The sequence below is a fragment of the Neoarthrinium moseri genome (genome assembly GCF_022829205.1).
Source record: "Neoarthrinium moseri strain CBS 164.80 chromosome Unknown scaffold2_Wmoseri_CBS_16480, whole genome shotgun sequence".
NCBI lineage: Eukaryota > Fungi > Ascomycota > Sordariomycetes > Amphisphaeriales > Apiosporaceae > Neoarthrinium > Neoarthrinium moseri.
Window position 1 is genome coordinate 1719875 of NW_026055116.1, and position 17798 is coordinate 1737672.

General features: G+C 57.4%; 6 protein-coding genes across 6 annotated transcripts; 2 read left to right on the forward strand and 4 right to left on the reverse strand.

Moving 5' to 3' along the window:
* Positions 1-1756: 1756 nt before the first annotated feature.
* JN550_001285 (uncharacterized protein) lies at positions 1757-3009 on the reverse strand (the record flags this gene model as incomplete). The annotated part of the gene is made up of 4 exons (XM_049311384.1): positions 1757-1869; positions 2197-2678; positions 2747-2829; positions 2908-3009. The coding sequence occupies 4 exons, from the start codon at positions 3007-3009 to the stop codon at positions 1757-1759; spliced, it is 780 nt and encodes a 259-aa protein (XP_049177191.1).
* Positions 3010-4177: 1168 nt separating this feature from the next.
* JN550_001286 (uncharacterized protein) lies at positions 4178-5698 on the forward strand (the record flags this gene model as incomplete). The annotated part of the gene is made up of 2 exons (XM_049311395.1): positions 4178-5470; positions 5546-5698. The coding sequence occupies 2 exons, from the start codon at positions 4178-4180 to the stop codon at positions 5696-5698; spliced, it is 1446 nt and encodes a 481-aa protein (XP_049177192.1).
* A 1699-nt stretch (positions 5699-7397) lies between these two features.
* Positions 7398-8160, reverse strand: JN550_001287 (uncharacterized protein; the record flags this gene model as incomplete). Its single annotated transcript, XM_049311406.1, has 2 exons — positions 7398-7962; positions 8033-8160. 2 exons carry the CDS (start codon positions 8158-8160, stop codon positions 7398-7400), a joined length of 693 nt encoding a protein of 230 aa, XP_049177193.1.
* A 2102-nt stretch (positions 8161-10262) lies between these two features.
* Positions 10263-12077, forward strand: JN550_001288 (uncharacterized protein; the record flags this gene model as incomplete). The annotated part of the gene is made up of 1 exon (XM_049311417.1): positions 10263-12077. The coding sequence occupies one exon, from the start codon at positions 10263-10265 to the stop codon at positions 12075-12077; it is 1815 nt and encodes a 604-aa protein (XP_049177194.1).
* A 483-nt stretch (positions 12078-12560) lies between these two features.
* On the reverse strand, positions 12561-15184 carry JN550_001289 (uncharacterized protein; the record flags this gene model as incomplete). Its single annotated transcript, XM_049311428.1, has 2 exons — positions 12561-15110; positions 15164-15184. 2 exons carry the CDS (start codon positions 15182-15184, stop codon positions 12561-12563), a joined length of 2571 nt encoding a protein of 856 aa, XP_049177195.1.
* An 806-nt stretch (positions 15185-15990) lies between these two features.
* JN550_001290 (uncharacterized protein) lies at positions 15991-17174 on the reverse strand (the record flags this gene model as incomplete). Its single annotated transcript, XM_049311439.1, has 6 exons — positions 15991-16347; positions 16439-16581; positions 16637-16775; positions 16840-16864; positions 16932-17044; positions 17106-17174. The coding sequence occupies 6 exons, from the start codon at positions 17172-17174 to the stop codon at positions 15991-15993; spliced, it is 846 nt and encodes a 281-aa protein (XP_049177196.1).
* Between the last annotated feature and the right edge of the window lie 624 nt (positions 17175-17798).

The window sequence follows — 17798 nt, forward strand, 5'->3', positions numbered from 1 at the left end:
TACTTCACCGCCATACACTAAAACCTTACTCTTTTATCACGAACCTTACGACTAATGTGGAAGTCATTCATAGAATGATGTGTATTATATTTACAAACTCGAGCTTTCTCGAAACGACTCAAAATCGGGCCGGGCCTGGGCATATTCTTCTTACCCGTTAATGGACTGGGTTATACAAGGACACTTGGTTCACAGGCTTAGACCACGACTTCTGGCGTTCTTTGGCATTCGGGGCATTGCCAGTTTCTGCCTGGCAATTGAAGCTGTTCTGATGACGATACGGCTCGGATTTGATTTTTGATTTTGATTCGCCCTTGATGACGGTATGGATGGAAATGGGAGGGGACAGTGGCGGAACGCCGACGCATGATCCGTGGGTGGACTCGCGTAACGGGGGGAGAGTATGGTATGCAGTTGGGTGGCCAATCAACACCAGCTCAGCTTCGTTGCCACCTTACTTCCTCGTTTCCCCTGGAGCAGTTGATTTTCTGTTCTCATGTTTATTATATACCCCCGGAGGAGGCGATTAGGCCCCACGATGCGAAGTGAAATTTGGTTGTTTTGTTACGCGTCGAGCTAGATATCTATACTGACTATATAAAGGGACAAGATACTTGGAATATAATGATGCTCCTAAAACCTGTCCTGAATGCAGCCTCACCCGAGCCATCTAACATCTCTTTGCCGTTTCTCTCCGTAAAGGCAACGGACCCGTCCCGCTTGTATTGAGCAATGCCGACCCGAGGGCAGGGTGCTCGAGGCCGCCGAGCCGTCGCTCAATGCATTGGCCCCTTTGACGCAATCATGCATGTATGTATAAATAACCCCCCTCAAGGTAAACACGGACCAACGGGCTGTCCCTTGCAAACTTTAACTCCTATGCGCCGGATGGCATGACAAAGAACATCCCAGGGTGATTCAGCCTCATTGCGCAGTCAAGGGGCCGACTGCCTCTTTCCCACAACTCAACACACACATATCCACACATCCACAGGCACACACGCACTCGCCGAGGCGTTTGTTTCTACCCCAAACGCGCGGGTGCGTGGATCGGTTTCGCGACAGGCCCGGGTTTCCCTTGACGCATGCAGAACCATCCCAGCCCGCCCCCCGTGCCCGCGTAACCTGGTTCTTGGGGCGCGCGTGGAGGGGATCGGCGGCGCCGTGTTTGATGTGCGGGCGCACGTGTTGGGCGGCCCGCGACTTACGCGTGCGATGTACGCAGCTTTGCATGAACGGCCGCAGCCAAGATGGTTCGTGTTCGCTCTAGGAGGCGGACAGAGCGGCTGGCCGCTGGCGGCGGGCACGACTATGTCTCGTTTCCGGGCGGGTGTAGGAGATAGTAGGTAGTCATCGGGTGGGTGGTCCCGAACCCAATGAAGAGTCAACTACAAAGTTGGTGTGCGAGTTATTGTTATGACATGCGTGAGGTTGAAACGTTGCATGTTTTTATATCTCTAAGTGTCAGAAAGGAAGAATAGGCAGGGCATTGCCGTCAAGTAGATTCTGGCGTGTGGAACAACTGCTCGTTGACAGGACGAGGCCGGTGGAGCGTAGGCCGGTTTCTATTCTGTTCTGTACCAAGTACACACTAGACGAAGTGGAAAACAAGTGATACCGGGCCACATCTTGTGTACTCGTGCTCTTGGCTCGTTTGTCACAACTTGATCTTGAGAAGGTGTGGATCTGGAGCAACTGTGTGTCCAAGTCCACGACTCCCCTCTCTCTCCCCTCTTAAAGTCACACCATAACGGTTCTACGTGTGGCTTTCAGATGACAAGCAAGTGTCTCTCGTGGGCACGGTGCTGTCGAATGCCACGAGGAAACACGGGGGTTTATCTTCTGTCCAGGAGACAAGTCGACTGTAGACTGATCGCGTTGGTCAGCAATGCTTGTTCCGGGTACTCTTTTTATTTTCAGGTATCTTGATGGAAGCTTCATGGAAAAAAGTCAGAAGTGTTTCCGGTCCTTAACGCCAGCCAAACCGTTATGCCATGCGAAACGTACGTACGCCCATCTCAAATCGATCTCGAGCGAGCTTATATACCGAACTCGGGCACCATGTCCCCAAGCTCGAGTATAGCTCTCTCTCCCTCTGTCTCTTCCTTTTCATCCCTCTCGGTTGAATCTCTTTTTTTCCCCTCGCTCTCTTCTATACACACAATCTGTAACTCGCATAACGACCAGCCGTCTCACTCTTTCGGATGATCTTGACGACCTGGCCGCGCTTCATGCCAAAGTACTTGGCTACGGGATCACGCACGAGGATGCGGGGGAGCTGGGTCTCCTTGAGGCGGTAGCGCTTGAGCAGGGCGATCTTCTCGTCGCGGGAGAGGATGACGTGGCGGGGGACGAGGTCGTGGTGGGTGATGTTGACCAGCAGGTCGTCCTCGAGGAACCACTCGATGGCGGTCCAGTCGGCGAACTTGGTGATCTCCTTCTTGGCGGCCGAGGAGACGGGGACGTTGGAGACGATGATGCCGTTGGAGAAGTGGTTGTCAGCGCAGAACTTGGCGAAGCGGCGCATCTGCTCTGTGCCGAGCGTGTTATCGTCGAGGAACTCGATGTAGATGCTGCCGGCCTCGGGCTTGGGGTCCGGGTTGTGAGGGGTGGGAGGCGGGATGGAGCGGCGGTTGAGCTCGTCGCCGGGGCGGGCGGAGAACTTGAGCAGAGAGCGGCTGAGATTGAGCGTCAGTGAGTCGATTCAAGGCCAGGCACGATAGAGCCGAAGCGGGTGGGCACTCACGCCAGGCCGCCGTCGTCGTTGACAAACTTCCGCCTGAAGGCGTCGAGAGGCATGTTGATTTCGTCCTCGCCGAGTTCGTAGCCCTAAGAGAGATGGCGCTTTAGTTTTGACTTGCTTGACCAGGGCGGGTGAGCGTTTGGGGGAGAAGGGTCGGGACTGACTCTGTCGGCGACCATCTCGTGCACCGTCCTCCAGGCTCGCCATGTTCTGGTGATGATTCGCTCCTGGGCCTCGCGCTGGCCGGTCGCGTCGTCGTTCTCCATGGCTGAGGCTTGTGGTTCCCAGGTAGTATGCCGCACAGTGGAGACGGAGGTCTTGCAGGAGACAGAGGAGGAAGAGTGCGGGTTGTCGTCGGGGGGTGGCGTGGGCGCTGGGTGAAGAGGTGTGAGATGGCCTCGTCGCAAAGCGGTCGACTGGGCGAAGGGAATGCAAGAGAGCTTCAAAAAAGTTGAAAGGCTGCCGCCGCCGGCCCGCCGCCAAAAGAAGAATGGACCCGCTCTCCAGCCAGTCAGAAAAGACAAGGCCAGACGGAGGAGGAAACAAATTCTCTGGTCTGTGCTGTCCGGCCGTCCCGCCCAAGGTACGGTGCCTGAATATCTGCATAAACTAGACAAGGTAGGCATCAATTGCAACTATGCGTCTACCGTGTATACTACTATCCTATCCGATGGTATTCTCGGAGCCTACCGACCCAGCTACATACTTTACACATGTGTAGTTAGTACTATGTACAGGCAACCTTGGCCTGCTTGGGATGCTTGGAGGCAGGGGAGGGCTGGCTAGGTACCGTTTGGCCGGCTCCCACTTGTGCCCACCACCAAAAAAAACCCACTGAACGGGATACACTACAGCGAGCCACAGTGAGCGAGTGTCGCCCTTGCGTGCCAGCCTGCTAGCAACAGGTCCCCCGAAAGTCAATGTGGCACCAAAAAACACCCCGTGGACCCCCTTCCCCCTGGCCCCTGGCCCCTGCTTCTGGTGGGCTTTTGGGCTTTTTGGGGCTTTTTGGGGGGGTTACTTTGCTTGCTTGCTGGTCAGTGGATTTTTGCGTTAGTCAATTTTTTGTGTTCACTTCCACCGGAGCGCCAAGAGGACCCTCCATCTTTTTCAGAAAAAAGATCTGGCCAGTCCTGGTCCGTCCGGTCCACGCACTTCCACCGCCGACCATTGATAGACCACGAAAGTCGCTCCTCTAGGCCGTGACTTCTTCTCCTCCTGCCCCCTTTGTATCCGCCCGAGTCGCCTTTGCCAGTGGCTCCCGAAGTGAAGCAAACTCCTCCTCCTCCTCCTCCAGAGTCCGGGTCTCGTCGGTATCATTCAATTGATCATCGTCGCATTTCCCTCTTTTCCCTCGCCCTACTATAAAACATCCCCTTCACTCCCTCCCTCCCTACTTGCTTGCCCTGTAATATCTCTCACCTCACAGTCGCCATGGCCGAGGTCGCTTCTCCCGCTCCCGCCGCCGCCCCGGCTGGCGACAAGCGGCCCCCGAAGCCCGATGAGGAGGTCTTCAAGAAGCAGCTTGCCGCTGCCGAGAAGAAGCACGCCGACAACATGGCCAAGTTCAACGCCATCAAGGCCAAGCTCGACCTCGCCCAGCCCAGCAAGAGCAAGGACCAGCAGAGCCCCGCCCAGAAGCGCCGCGCCGAGCTGCTGGCCGAGGTCCAGGAGATCCGCTCCAAGCAGGGCGCCGGCAAGAACGCCCGCAACACCAAGCTCGACCAGCTCAAGCGCCTCGACGAGCAGCTCAAGTCCCGCATCGCCGAGCAGAAGGCCGCCCGCGGCAAGGTCAACTTCAAGAGCGTCGAGGACCTCGACCGCCAGATCGAGCGCCTCGAGGCCGACGTCAACAGCGGCACCATGAAGCTCGTCGACGAGAAGAAGGCCCTGGCCGAGATCTCCAACCTCAAGAAGCAGCGCAAGAACTTTGCCGGCTTCGACCAGGCCCAGAAGGGCATCGACGACCTCAAGGCCAGCATCGCCGATCTCAAGAAGACCATGGACGACCCCGAGCAGAAGGCCCTGAGCGAGCGCTACAACCACCTCCAGGCCGAGCTCGACAAGATCAAGGCCGAGCAGGACGACGTCTACAAGAACCTCAACGCCCTGCGCGACGAGCGCACCAAGCTGCACGCCGAGCAGCAGGAGTCGTGGGCCGCCGTCCGCAAGGTCAAGGACGACCACTACAACGCCGTCCGCGCCAACAAGGCCTACGAGAACGAGGCCCGCGCCCGCGCCCGCGAGAGGCAAAAGGCCGAGCGCGAGCGCTTCGACAAGGAGAAGAAGAAGGAGCGCGCCCAGAAGCTGCTGGAGGAGGCGTCCGACCCGGCCTACCTCGAGGAGATCCGCAGGGCCAACGGCCTGCTCCACTTCTTCGACCCCTCCTCCTTCGCCGCCGCCGAGAAGGCCCCCCTTCTGGCCAGCAAGGGCCTGAACGCCGAGGCCTCGCGCAAGGTCGACGACGCCGGCTTCAAGGGCATGAAGGTCGTCAAGAAGGAGGAGGATGACTACATGCCCCCCAAGCAGAAGGGCAAGAAGGGCAAGAAGACCGCCGCCCCTGCCGAGCAGAAGGGTGGATTCAACTGCCCCCCTTCGGTCATCGAGGACTGCTCTTCCATGGGTGTCTCGCCCCCCATGAAGGCCGAGGACGTCCCGGCCGCCATCGAGGAGATCAAGAAGAAGCTGGCCCACTGGAAGGAGGACCAGCAGGCCCAGACCCAACGCGTAAGCTCCGCCTCCCCCAACTCCAAACCCGGCTTGGTGACTTCATACGAACATGTACTGATATTACTTCCTTAGAACGTCGACAAGGCCAAGAAGGAGATCGAGCGTCTCGAGGCCGAGGAGGCCGCCGAGGCCAACGGTGTCAACGGCGACAAGAAGACCGACGACAAGGTTGAGGCCGTGACCTCGGACCTCAAGGACGCCTCGTTGGACGAGAAGAAGGAGTAGAGCTCCTCTCGCTCGACTGACGACGACGACGACGACGCTGCTTACATTTTTGGGCCCGCCTCCGTCTCGGATCCTGAGCGGACCTTCCAGCTCACCTTCCCACCCCTCCCTTCCTCAGTCCCACCTCCACAGCCGGTTCCAGCCGCCGAGATTCCCTTACCCTCCTCTCCTACGAAAATCGGCCCTCTACCTATTGTCACCTAATGGCCGCACAACTGCTGCTCACAGGGATGCATGAAGTTAGGCGCCGGGCTTCTCAGGCCTAGCCATGCCCTCATGTGTCTTTGCTGCTTCTCATTTACGAACCTAATGCTCCTTTTCGTCCCCGGCCGGGATCAGGAAGGTTTCTATAAAATTATACGAAAAACAGAAAATGCTCCTCGTCGAGCGGAAGGAAAAGTCAAATGTTGTTTTTTTCCGGCATAGCCTTGCCCCTGAGGTTTGTTAGTCATAGCATGGAATACACAAAACAGGTTCAGGCGCTTTTCGAGTTGTAGCTATTGTTATGCATCGTGCCGTGCAGACTTGAGTAGTGGGCGTCTCTCTTCTCAGACGTAATCATTGTAATTGTCCTGAAAAAGGCAAAATTATGCCACATATTCCTTGCAAGGCTTCACTAGGCACCCAACTCACTTGCTGGACTGTTGAAGCACGTATATGTGGGGGAACAGTATACCTGGGCAGCAAAAGGACACGTGAGGAACTACAGGAAATCATGGGACGGGTCAAGGTCGATGTTGGGCAGCTGTATTCAAAGTCGCCTAAGCTACGAAGTAAAGTAACTCTTAACTAAGCTAGGCCATGGGCACCTTCCCCTGACTGGTGCGACCTATCCCGACTAACCACGTTCCTCTCTCCTCTCTCAGCGCGAAAAAACTAACCACATCCTGTTTTCTCAACCAGCTTGCAAATTCGTGCGCGCTTTCCAGAGGCTCTCTGTTTCGAAATTGCAAGATCCGGGTCCCTCGTTCTTCCGGTAAGACGCCAGCAACTCCAAGAGGGAGAAGAGTCCAATCGAGGTGAAAAGAAAACCGTTGCCGCACAGGAGCGGTTCGTCCTGTAGAAATTCCCAGAAAGTCTCCCCTGCCGACCTGCGCAGCGTAGATTTGGGGGCGGATAACCAGTAGCAACAAAACAAGGCTCGGGAAGGGAAAAGGAGAAAAATGCGGAGGGAAAATGCCACTGCTTGCCGTCTTGTCGCTATGCAGAAATGAGAAAAAAAGATCTTTCCCTGTTCTCCCATCCGGATTTCACGCATGCAGATTAGGTCGTCGGTATTCTTTTCGCTGCACGTGGGCTCATGAAGTGAGGGGGGGAAAAAACATTCAGAATTAGATGCTGTCGATATAGTCGTTCACTCGTTCGGGTCATAAAAAGCGTTCTGTTGTCCAATTTTACAGTTGGTCATGGATGGTATTGTGGTACCCAAGGTGTCCGTAGAAGTGCCGCTCGGGGTTTGAGATGAGTTTCTTCAATAATCATACGGTGCGATGCCCGAACCGTAACCGTGGCCCATCCTCGCAAAAGGCTCGGCAAAGGGGCTTGGGTATTGGGCGTAGTGGTCCGCATAGTAGTAATCTGGGTCGGGGTCCGGAACGCCCGGGCTGCTAGATAGCGAAGATGAAGCCACGCTGCGGGAGTCCTCATCAAATAGCTCCGATTCCGAGGCATCGGATGGTACCTCCCACAGCGGCCCAAGTCAGTACGGAGGCCCGGGGTAGTATGCAACACCGGGGGGAGGCGGCCCCCGGTAGGGCATCCTCCGCGCACCAGGCGGCGGTGGGCCCAAACCACCACCCATCGGCGGTGCCGTTGTACGGCCGTCTATGCGTCCAACCGGCGGCGTCCTTCCCCGAGGTAGGGGCGTGCCTCGATGCCGGTCGTGGTCGTGGTAGACACTCCCACCACCCATGGAGCCCATGGCGCTTCGTCGGTTCGTCTTACGAGATCCGTTGAGAGCACTCAAGGGCGGGTCCTTCACAGCGGGTTCGTCATCGGAAGGTAACGACAGCTCGACCAAGCTATAGAAATACTCCAGCACCTCCGGATACCGTTGCACGCTGGCCTGCCAATCCTCATCGACGCCACGCTTCAGTGCTGCGTTGGCATGGTCCAGTTGAGAAGGATGAGGTGGAGCGTGATAGTAGTGATAGGCTTGTTGTGTAAGATGATCCAGGTGGTTTTGGTGCTGCAATTTACGACGCTCGGTGAGCAGCCGGAAGTATTCCAGAATGTAGTCTTGAGCATGTGCTCTTACCCAGCCCCTTGACGTCCAGTAAGCAATATGTCGACAAATGAATTCTGACTGGACGCAGCTATAGTCGGTTCACTTACCGTATGTCATTGTATATCCCCCGCATCATACGGTCTTCGGCCTGCTTGACAGCGGACTCGAGCCCTTTGGCCTCGCAGTCGCATTGGACGGTGGCCGGAGCACGGCAGATGGCACAGTCCGGATCCATCCTGACTATAGACTTGCGGTGCTTGTGTTCCCTGGGATGCATCTTAGCGACGGTGGACCGGGGGCGGTAGAGGAGGTTCAGGCCCGTGAGGGGTCGGGCAGAACATGAGAGAGAGTGTGTGCAGACTAGAGTGTACACGAAACTATTGTACAATGTGGTTTCTATGTGACCCAAGAGGGCCTCATGATAATGAAACAAGAGCCAAAGGAGGGACAAAGTCTTGGTGGTCTATGTGGCATGAAGGACTGACCTGGTTTAAAGACTGTGGAGGGCGAACAAGCAACGCAGCACCACAGAAGAAGGTGACAGCAACAGCAATGGTGAGATGCAGTAGGCTGCGTGTTCCGTGGGAGGGGAATTGGATGAAAGGGCGAGCCAACAAGTGGTTAGCTCCCAGGTATTCGTGCAGCAACAGCAGCACACCAGCACCAGCACCAGCACCAGCACCAGCAGCGACAGTGGCAGTGGTGGAAGCAGTAGCGTCACCAGCAACAGCAGAGCAGACCGCCGCGTAGTCGACAGAGCAACAAATGAGGAGGCACGTCGACGCTCTATGGCCCGATACGACGGCTATTCCAAGTGGTGGTTCGCGTTCCAGCACGTCCGTATGGTATGGGGTGTGGGGATGGTTGGGGGGGAGGTCAAGAGAGAACGCTTCAGGTCCGGGCGACGGAGACGAAAGAAGAGCTGGCGGATCGGCGTCCTGGTGGACGGGGATGGAGGTTGAGAGGCTGGATGGGGCACGCCTTGCAGCTCTCTCGCAGCACCGAGGTCCCACAGATCCAATTGACAGTCCGGAGATAGATGAGCGTGAGATGCCGTCGGGTGGGAGTGCGTCTGCCCAGTGAGGCCTGATCACGTTCGCGTCTGTCGTGAGGGCGGAAAGGAGAGGAACAGACAATTATCGAGCTGCCACTCTTCCACGTTGGGCCACTGAGCCGACAGATGGGTTGTGTCGTGGCTCGAATGGGGGTGCGGCAGGCTAGTATGCACTCTGCTTGAGTAACCCAATCCAGCGAAGCCAGACCCGCCCCAAGATATTGCCCCACGAACCACGCTTGGAGCTTTGGGAGAAAGGGGAGGAGGAGGAGCAGCAGAAGCAGCAGAAGCAGCAGGAGAAGAGGCTCGCGTGATGCCAGCTCGGGCTTACTGCACAAGAACAGTGGAGAGGGCGGTCGATACCCGGCTCTTCCTGTCTGGAGGTGATCAAACAGACATGGGAGAATTGCAGAAGACGTGCAGTTGTTGGCTCTACTAGGTACAGACTACGAGCGAGACAGGTCTCCTCTCGGAGAGAAAGGGGGCATTTTCCGAATCCGCTTGGATGCAGAAGTCCAGAAGTCGAGACCTCGCAGCAGTGCATGACGAGAAAAGAGAGCAGCCGAGCAAATTGGAGCCATGGGCGGCTGGAAGTCTGGAACAAAGTCCGTCTTGGGTTCACCGCTTCTCAGACCCGACGGCCGCTTATTAGACGGCCTGCAACTCAACCCCGGCGGCAGGTGGCAATTGCTTGCGTGCGGCGCCTAGTGGCTGTCGACGAGCGGCACACAACGAAGCCAGATGTGAAAGCAGCTCTGTGTGATCATACTTGCAACTCCCTGGCCGATGTCTTGCAGAGTTCGGGTCCCTTTCTCTAGGTTGCCCTGGCATCGATCTCCGGCTTGAGGCTCTTTGAAATTGAGGGGCCGAGGAACGGCGGAAGCTCCGTGGGAAGCCGGTCGGATTTTACATGTGGAGCCACAAACGGGCGACTCAAACCCACGCAAGCTCTGGGACCGGACATGGCAGATACGACAGAGGAGTGATCGAGTAGCTTGGGGGGACCAACCCGTCCACAGCAACGCAGCTTACGGTTTCTGCGTATTATATCGGGTCAGCGTATGGAGATATTACCTAGTAGTCTCCGCCTTGCCGCGCCCGTCGTTCATCGCTTTGCACTAGTCCCACGCCACCCGTCGTCCTACCCGTATCTTATCGGGGAATTTTTGCTCCATCCTCCGCCATAGCTCAGACAGCTGCTCTACCCATCATATCCATCTGGAAGCATAGCAAACAACTCTGCAGAGCCAATGCAGAGATACTAGGGGCTTCCGGACCCAGAAATGCCTCCTAGATGCTCCTCCGGCCCGGGGATACTTCTCCCGTTCCTGTATCCCTCGCTCTTCCGCTCGACCAGCCGCATCGCCCGAGCCGGTATCACGACCCTCCACTCTTCTTCATCCCCCGGCGCCGACTCCAGTGACGACACTGGCGAGTCCCCATCATCGTTAGGCTCCAGCGCGGAACTGCCCAAATCTCGCCTTAACCCGGCCCCTGACGACTATGCCATCTCGTCCTTCGCCGATAAGGCAAAGGTCACCATCCACGCCGGCGGCGGCGGCCACGGCTGTATCTCCTTCCTGCGCGAAGCCTTCCTAGACAACGGACCCGCGAACGGCGGCGACGGCGGCCATGGCGGCAACGTGTACATCCAGGCCGTCCACGGCGAGACGTCGCTGCACAAGCTGGCCCGGCAGCGCATCATCCGCGCCGGCCGCGGCAAGACGGGCCAGGGCAGCAGTCGCGCCGGGCAGCGCGGCGACGACTACGTGATCCAGGTGCCCGTGGGCACCGTCATCCGGGAGATCAGCCGTGTCGATCCCATGGTCGAGGAGCACATGGCCTGGCGGGCGGCACGCGAGAAGGAGCGTGAGTTCAACCGCATGTTCCGCGAGGCCCAGCTGGCTGCCACAGCCGACGGTCTGGACCCCGACGAGGCGACCGCCAGCATGGAGCCCCCCGAGAACCCCAACATAGACAAGTTCGTCCTATACCCGGGAATATCACACATGGAGCGCCGGACCCTGACGCTGCCACGGCTGCCGAGGAGGGAGAGGCTCTACCACCAGCCCTCGGGTCCCATACACCTCGACCTCTCGAGCCCGACCCCGCGGCCCGTCCTCCTCGCGGCTGGCGGCATTGGCGGGCTGGGTAACCCGCACTTCGTGTCGAAAGACCGGCCGCGCCCGCTCTTCGCCACCCGCGGCGAGAAGGCCGTCTCCATGCAGCTGGAGCTCGAGCTGAAGCTCCTCGCCGACGTGGGGCTGGTCGGCCTCCCCAACGCCGGGAAGTCGACGCTCTTGCGTGCGCTGACGAACTCGCGCGCCCGCGTCGGCAACTGGGCCTTCACGACGCTGCAGCCCAACATCGGCACCGTCGTCCTCGACAACCACAAAGGCCGCCGCGTGTACGCGCCGCCCAGGGCCCAGCGCCCGGCCCCGCACGCCGTCATCAACGACGCGCGCTACGGCAATGTCGTCATCGCGCAGCCGGAGCAGATCGGGGCCGGCCCGCCGCCGCGCACGCGGTTCACCGTCGCCGACATCCCGGGCCTGATCGAGGGCGCGCACCTGGACCGCGGGCTGGGCATGGAGTTCCTGCGCCACGTGGAGCGGGCGGGCGTGCTGGCGTTCGTGGTCGACCTGGGCAAGGGCGACGCGGTGGCGGCGCTGAAGGCGCTGTGGCGTGAGGTCGGCCTGTACGCGCGCATGCGGGAGGAGGAGCGCAAGGAGCGCGAGGTCGGCGGGCGCATCGACTGGGAGGGCGACGCCGGCCTGAACCAGCCCTCGAGCAGCTTCGGGCCCGGCCAGATGATGGTTGCTGATTTTCCGGACGTGCCCGATGCGGACGAGGGCGGGCTGCACATCGCGGCCAAGCCGTGGTTCGTGGTGGCGACCAAGGGCGACCTGCCCGGGACCGAGGACAACTTTGCCCGGCTCAAGGCGTACCTGAACGCCGTGACGGACGGCCAGGAGGAGCACCCCAGTGGCGTTGAGGGCGCGTGGACGCTCGACTGCGCCGCCATTCCCGTCAGTGCGATCAACGGGCACGGCGTCGACAGAATTGTGAACTGGACGGTTGGTCTGTTGGATGAGTAGACAGCATATAAACCATGTTAACCGTGCGGTTTTGTGTACAAATAGCCATCACCGGCCCGACTAGTCTAGGCGGGTTAGAGAGTGGGTTGTAAAGTTCAGCACCTCTCACATTGTATTATAAGAAATTGGAGGCACCAGCTGCCTTGGAGAAATTGTACATAAATTTTACTTCTCCTGAATTACTGCTATATCGCGTGTCTCAACGATGGGGTCATTCGGCCTAAGATATGATATATGTTGTGCAAATGATTCAGGTTTTCTTCTATAATAGACCCTAGTTGAAGACCAAGACACAGCCAGTGATGCAATGCATACGCCATTCTTCCCATAGCAAGCTTTTTTTCACCTATCGTACAGGCCAGCTAACTCCAATGCGCTAACCGTCATATTCAATGCGTCTTCGCGTGGGGAAAGGTCATCGGGACTAGCACAGCATGCTGGCTTCACATCCGGGGTTGAAGTCGAGGTGCTGGTCGGGGGCTCCTAAGCTCCCACGGGCTCCTCTTCCTTCGTCTCAGATGCCGCCGGCTCACCATCCTCTCCCTCCTTGCCTTCCGTCACAGCGTCCTGGTCCTTTGCTTCGGCTTCGGCCTCTTTCTTGGCAGACTCCTTGAGCGACTGGTTGATGACGGGCGTCGTGTCATTGAAAACACGCAGCAACATGGCGGACCTGTCCTCCTTGGGTAGCATCAGGTTCAGCGACATGTAGCTCTTCCACAGAGGCAGGACGATTCGCTCCTTGAAGTCTGGGTCCGTGCCGTCGGGCTCGACTCTGAGTACACAACAGCCCATGCCGATGTCACGGGCTTGCTCGCCAATCTCGTTGAGCTTAACCCAGTCATTGTCTGAGAACCTGGGGAACATCTCCCTCAGAAGTTTGTGGAAGGTCTCCTTGTTCGTCAAGCGGATGACACGGTCAGAGCCGACGTAGCCTTCAATCATGTGCATGCCCTCGGACTGAATGCGCCATCGGCAGATATCGGCAGACGGGGCGTCTTGCTTCATGAACATCTTCACACCGGCATGGACAAACTTAATGCCACGTCCCTCGTTCTCCACCAAGATGTCTCTGATCAGAGCACTGGTGTAATATATCGCCTTCGCGGGTTCGCCTGCTGCGTTCCGCACCATGTAACGGTCCTTGGGGAAACGGTCCGAAACCTTGTAAAACTGGCGGATATTGCTCAAAACGTCGTGGTCCTCTGCCAGGTATTTGAAAGGCTCCTCGTATGACCCATCTGAGTTTCTTCCCGGCTTTAGAGGTTTCTTCTGCTGAGCAGGTACGGCGGTGTTCTCGCTGGGAGTTGCGACCTCCGATGTTGGCTCTGTTACGATGGCTTCTGTCTCGGCAGCAGGTGCTGCCTCTGACATCACCTCGTCGACTTTGTCAGCTACCGCCTCAGTCTTAGCCTTCTTCGTGTCTTGTTCTCCGTCAGCATCACCCTCCTCCCTGGTTCTCTTGACGCCGTTCGTCGGAATGACATCCGTAGGCTCGCCATCGGCAGCCTTCTCCTCCTCGACCTCCAACTTGGCGGCAACTTCCTCTGCGACTTCCTTGTTGGCGCCGTTGGTGGCTTTGTCTGTCTTTTGCTGCGGCTGTGCCTCAGGTTTGGCCTTGATTTCGGCCTTCTTCTCAAGAACTGTGATGAAGAAACCGCCGGTGTCCTGCTGGTGTGCGTAGACACGCATGCATCGGTCTAGTGGCAAGCCCGAGCAGTCACTGTCGTCAGGTCTGGGGAACATGGTCTGCGCAACCTTGCCAGGGATGGCACCATCATCCTGGGTTGCCATGTGCTGCTGTACTTCCTCCCAGCTGTTCCAAATACGACCACCCTTATCCATGATCTGCCATTGGTGCATGCCGGGCTTGCGCTGAAGTCCTGGGAGCCTGTCACTGCAATCAATGATATCGACCTTGTCGGGTCCTCCACACCGTTCGATTGCAGACACGATGACTGCCTCGTTCTCGACCGGGTTCATGCTGCAAGTGGAGTAGACAATCCTGCCACCGACCTTCAGCAACTGAAGAGCACGCACTAGGATGCGGATCTGTGTGATGTGAAGGCCTAGGGCGTTGCCTGGCTGCCAATCCTTCCAGAGGTTCATGTTCTTCCTCATGGTACCGTCGCCAGAGCAAGGGACGTCGGCGAGGATCCGGTCGAATTTCAGGTAATGGTTCTTCTCCGGGTCTTTGGGGTCCCTCTTGACCTTGATGGAAGGGAAAAGGGTCGCATCGTGGTTGGTGACAAGAATGTTCGGGGAGGAAAGTCGCTTGAGCTGATGTGTAAGCATGTGACAGCGCTTGTACTCGGCGTCGTTGGCGACCAAGAGGCCGGTGGCCCTTCCGTCGTCGGATGGGTCGGCTGCGAGATCTGCGGCATCGTCTCCGGAGGGCTCGGCCTTGTTCTCGCCAAAGGACTGCAGCACCTGTTGGATCCTGGACTCCTCGCCCATGTGGATCATCTCGACCAGCTGAGCGGACTTGCTCCCGGGCGCGGCGCACATGTCCAGAACCTTGTGGCCGGGCTTGACGTCCATCAGCAGGGGCGGGATCATGCTGACAATCTCCTGTCTGCTGATGTTGCCGACGCTCGTCTCGGAGACCAGGAACTTCTGGAAAGCGGCGAAGGGAGGGAACTTGCGGATGACGTGCTTCGGGGTGTTCATGGAGTAGGCGAGCTGGTCAGGGTACCAGGCGACGGCCTTGGGAGGCTCGACAGGCTCGCCGTCGAAGCGCTCGATCTTGGTGATCTCGGGGACATAGCGCTCTTCCAGGAGTCGCTTGACGGCCAGGGCGTGGCCCTTGGAACCGCAGAATCGGAACGAGTTGGGCAGCTCCTTCTTGAGCGCCTCCCAGAAGAGCTTTCTCTCGTCGTCGTCGAGGGGCAGGATGGTGTTGTAGTACCTCTCGAGCTTCTCGTGCTGCTTGGCAGCGTCTGGGTAGGAACGCCATGAGGGCGCGCGATCGTCTCCTCCACCACCGCCTCCTCCACCGCGGGGTCCTCGGTTGTTACCACCGCCTTTGCGACCGCCCTGCCGTGTGTTAGAAGAGAGTCAGAGGCCGCTGGGACCATGGGGGAACGTACGCGAAAGTTCTTGCGACCCATGTTGGAGGAATTGGTAGCTGGAATCGCAGTTGGAGGTTGACAAGAGCCGACGTTTCTGAAGCTTCGCAAAATCTCTGATCTGCGACCTGGAGCTCACCGCGCGACCTGGACTGCCCCGCAATATTTTTTTTAGTGGGACAATGGTCCCCCCCAGAAGTGGGTCGCCTATAGCGATAAGACCTCTGGGCCTCGTTCGTCCCCAGGTCGGAGACGATGCTGGTCATGTCTGACTTGGTTCTCTCTATCTACGCCCACCCATCGTCACATGGTTGCAACTGCAGATTACGGGGGTCGGAACCCCAGTTGCACAACCTGGTTGCGGAATGATACCCTTTTCACTGTCAAACATCTACTATATTGTGAGCTGCTTATGTGCTCGACGACGGACGTCAGCCACAGCGCCGATTAGCATTATGTACAGGCAGATAGATATCAATCAAGGCTTTAGCGTCTGTATAGACTGATCGTGGAGCCAGTGTCGATGAGGCAGGCGCTACAGCAGCTGGTAACGCCCAGGCCAGAATTTGTTGAGATGTAGGCGGTGATATCAGGCTTCTGGCCATGCTAGAAGACAGTTGTAGCCCACGTTCAATATGAGCCTAGGATTCACTTTAATGCTCTTCTGGGGTTAATGTGGTGTGACTACAATTCGATAAATCAAGAACAATGTATGCTTAAGCAGGAGCAAAGTACATGCGAGTGCGATATAAAACGAAGGTCAAGAGCACACTATAATCATTGCGACAGCGCGATTCCATGCAAGCACACCCACTAGCAATCTCTGAAAGCAGGATCCCAATAGTCTCTCACATCTTGTACTCCACACCAACTTCGTGCTCCATCATGTCGAACACCGGCTTTGCGCTGAACCAGCCCGCCATCTCGTGTCCGATGCTCTGGAACGTGAAAGCAGCCTCCTCGTCGCTGACCTTGACCGTCTCGCCACCACGGCCCGCGGCCGCGGCATCAGCCAGCAGCTGGCTCTCGCAGCAGACTTCCAGGGACATGAACCAGCGCACGCAGCTTTCGACGGACCCTCCGCAGGTCAGAAGCCCGTGGTTTGCAAGGATGGCCGCCTTTTTCTGCCCCAGGGCCTTGGCGATGTTGATACCCTCCTGGGGCCCGAGGACAATTCCACCGAACTGGTCGTAGTGGGCAAGGTCCTTCACATAGAAGTCGTCAGAAAACCATCTCTCTTAATGAAGCAACGCTGCATGAGATCGGAAGGGGCCGGACAGGGACCTCTCAACTTACGTTATAGAAAGTACATGCATCCTGCGAAATGATGTCCAGGTTTCGACCCAGCGTGCTAAATGCTCGGCCATATTTGCTGTGCGAGTGCGCTACTGCGTTCACGTCGGGGCGAGCATCGTGTACAGCATGGTGAATCATATACGCTGTGTACGGTTAGACGGTGGTCCTTGGGCAGATAAGATAACACAAAGGGCATACCAGCAACATTGAGGAGGCGGACGGGTCCGCCGTCGATGATCTCGCCGTGGGAGTCCACGCGGATCAAGTCCGAAGCTCTAAGGAGTGGCCAGGCAACACCGAAGGGGTTGACCCAGAAGGTGGTTGGGTCGACGGGGTCCTGTCGGGGCATACTGTCAGTACGATGGGTCACATTTCGGGTATTGTTGGTGATCTCTACTTACGCGAACAGTGATGTGTCCTGATACGCTGCTTAATGTCAGTATACATGGATTCGAGACTATGTCCGATGAGGATCGGGGGTTGTAGGTCTGACCCTTCATCGAAACCGTTCTTAGCAAAGATTCGGAAGCCCAGAGCCAGCCTCTCCTTCAGATACTGGCGCTCTTGATACGGGTCGTCGAACTTGGGCGGATGAGGGACCGAGCCCTGGTGGCGGCATTAATACACATCCCCTGTGGCAAGACGGGACCTTGGTTAGCTCACTCACCTTTGCAACGCCTGTCGTCTTCAAGTCGGTATCACGGATTTTTTCTGGCTCAGTCACCCCTGGAGACATCTTGACTATTTACCTAGGTAAGGCACTTGTAATGGAGAAAGTAACTAAAACCGTCTTCTGGAAGGGAACCTGTCTAGGAGAAAGCCAACAACCAAACGAGCCAAATCCAGTGATCGCGACAAGGTCTATATTTGAAGACTGAAGAAAGTAAGAAGTCGAGCGGTATAACAACCTAGGTCCGGCCGGAGACAACGCGGTAGTGGCAAGCACATGCGGGGAAGCTGCAGCTTGCAACTCTAGAAGGGCGCACCCCCCCGGTGCCCTTGGCCGGATGCGCAGAGCCCTTTGCAGTGCACTAGCGCACGTGAGACTCGTGTGGCCGTGGCTCAACTGGTACAGAAGGATCGCCATGAACTGCCGATGGGAGTCGACTTGATACGGACTGTCGGAAACGTAATCACCAATATGCCGATAGTGTAAGCGGCCTCCGACCCGGCCTCCGCAAACCGGGCAGTCGGCAACGTCGTTGGCGACCTGCGCCACCACTTGCTTTCCACTCCTCAGGCCCCCAGTACAAGCTGCATGAACTTGTGTTCCGGTTGGTGGATGTGCCTAGGACTATGGTCTTACTTGCTCGTTCAACATTGTGCTACCAGGTATCGACAGAGAGAAAATAACTCTATT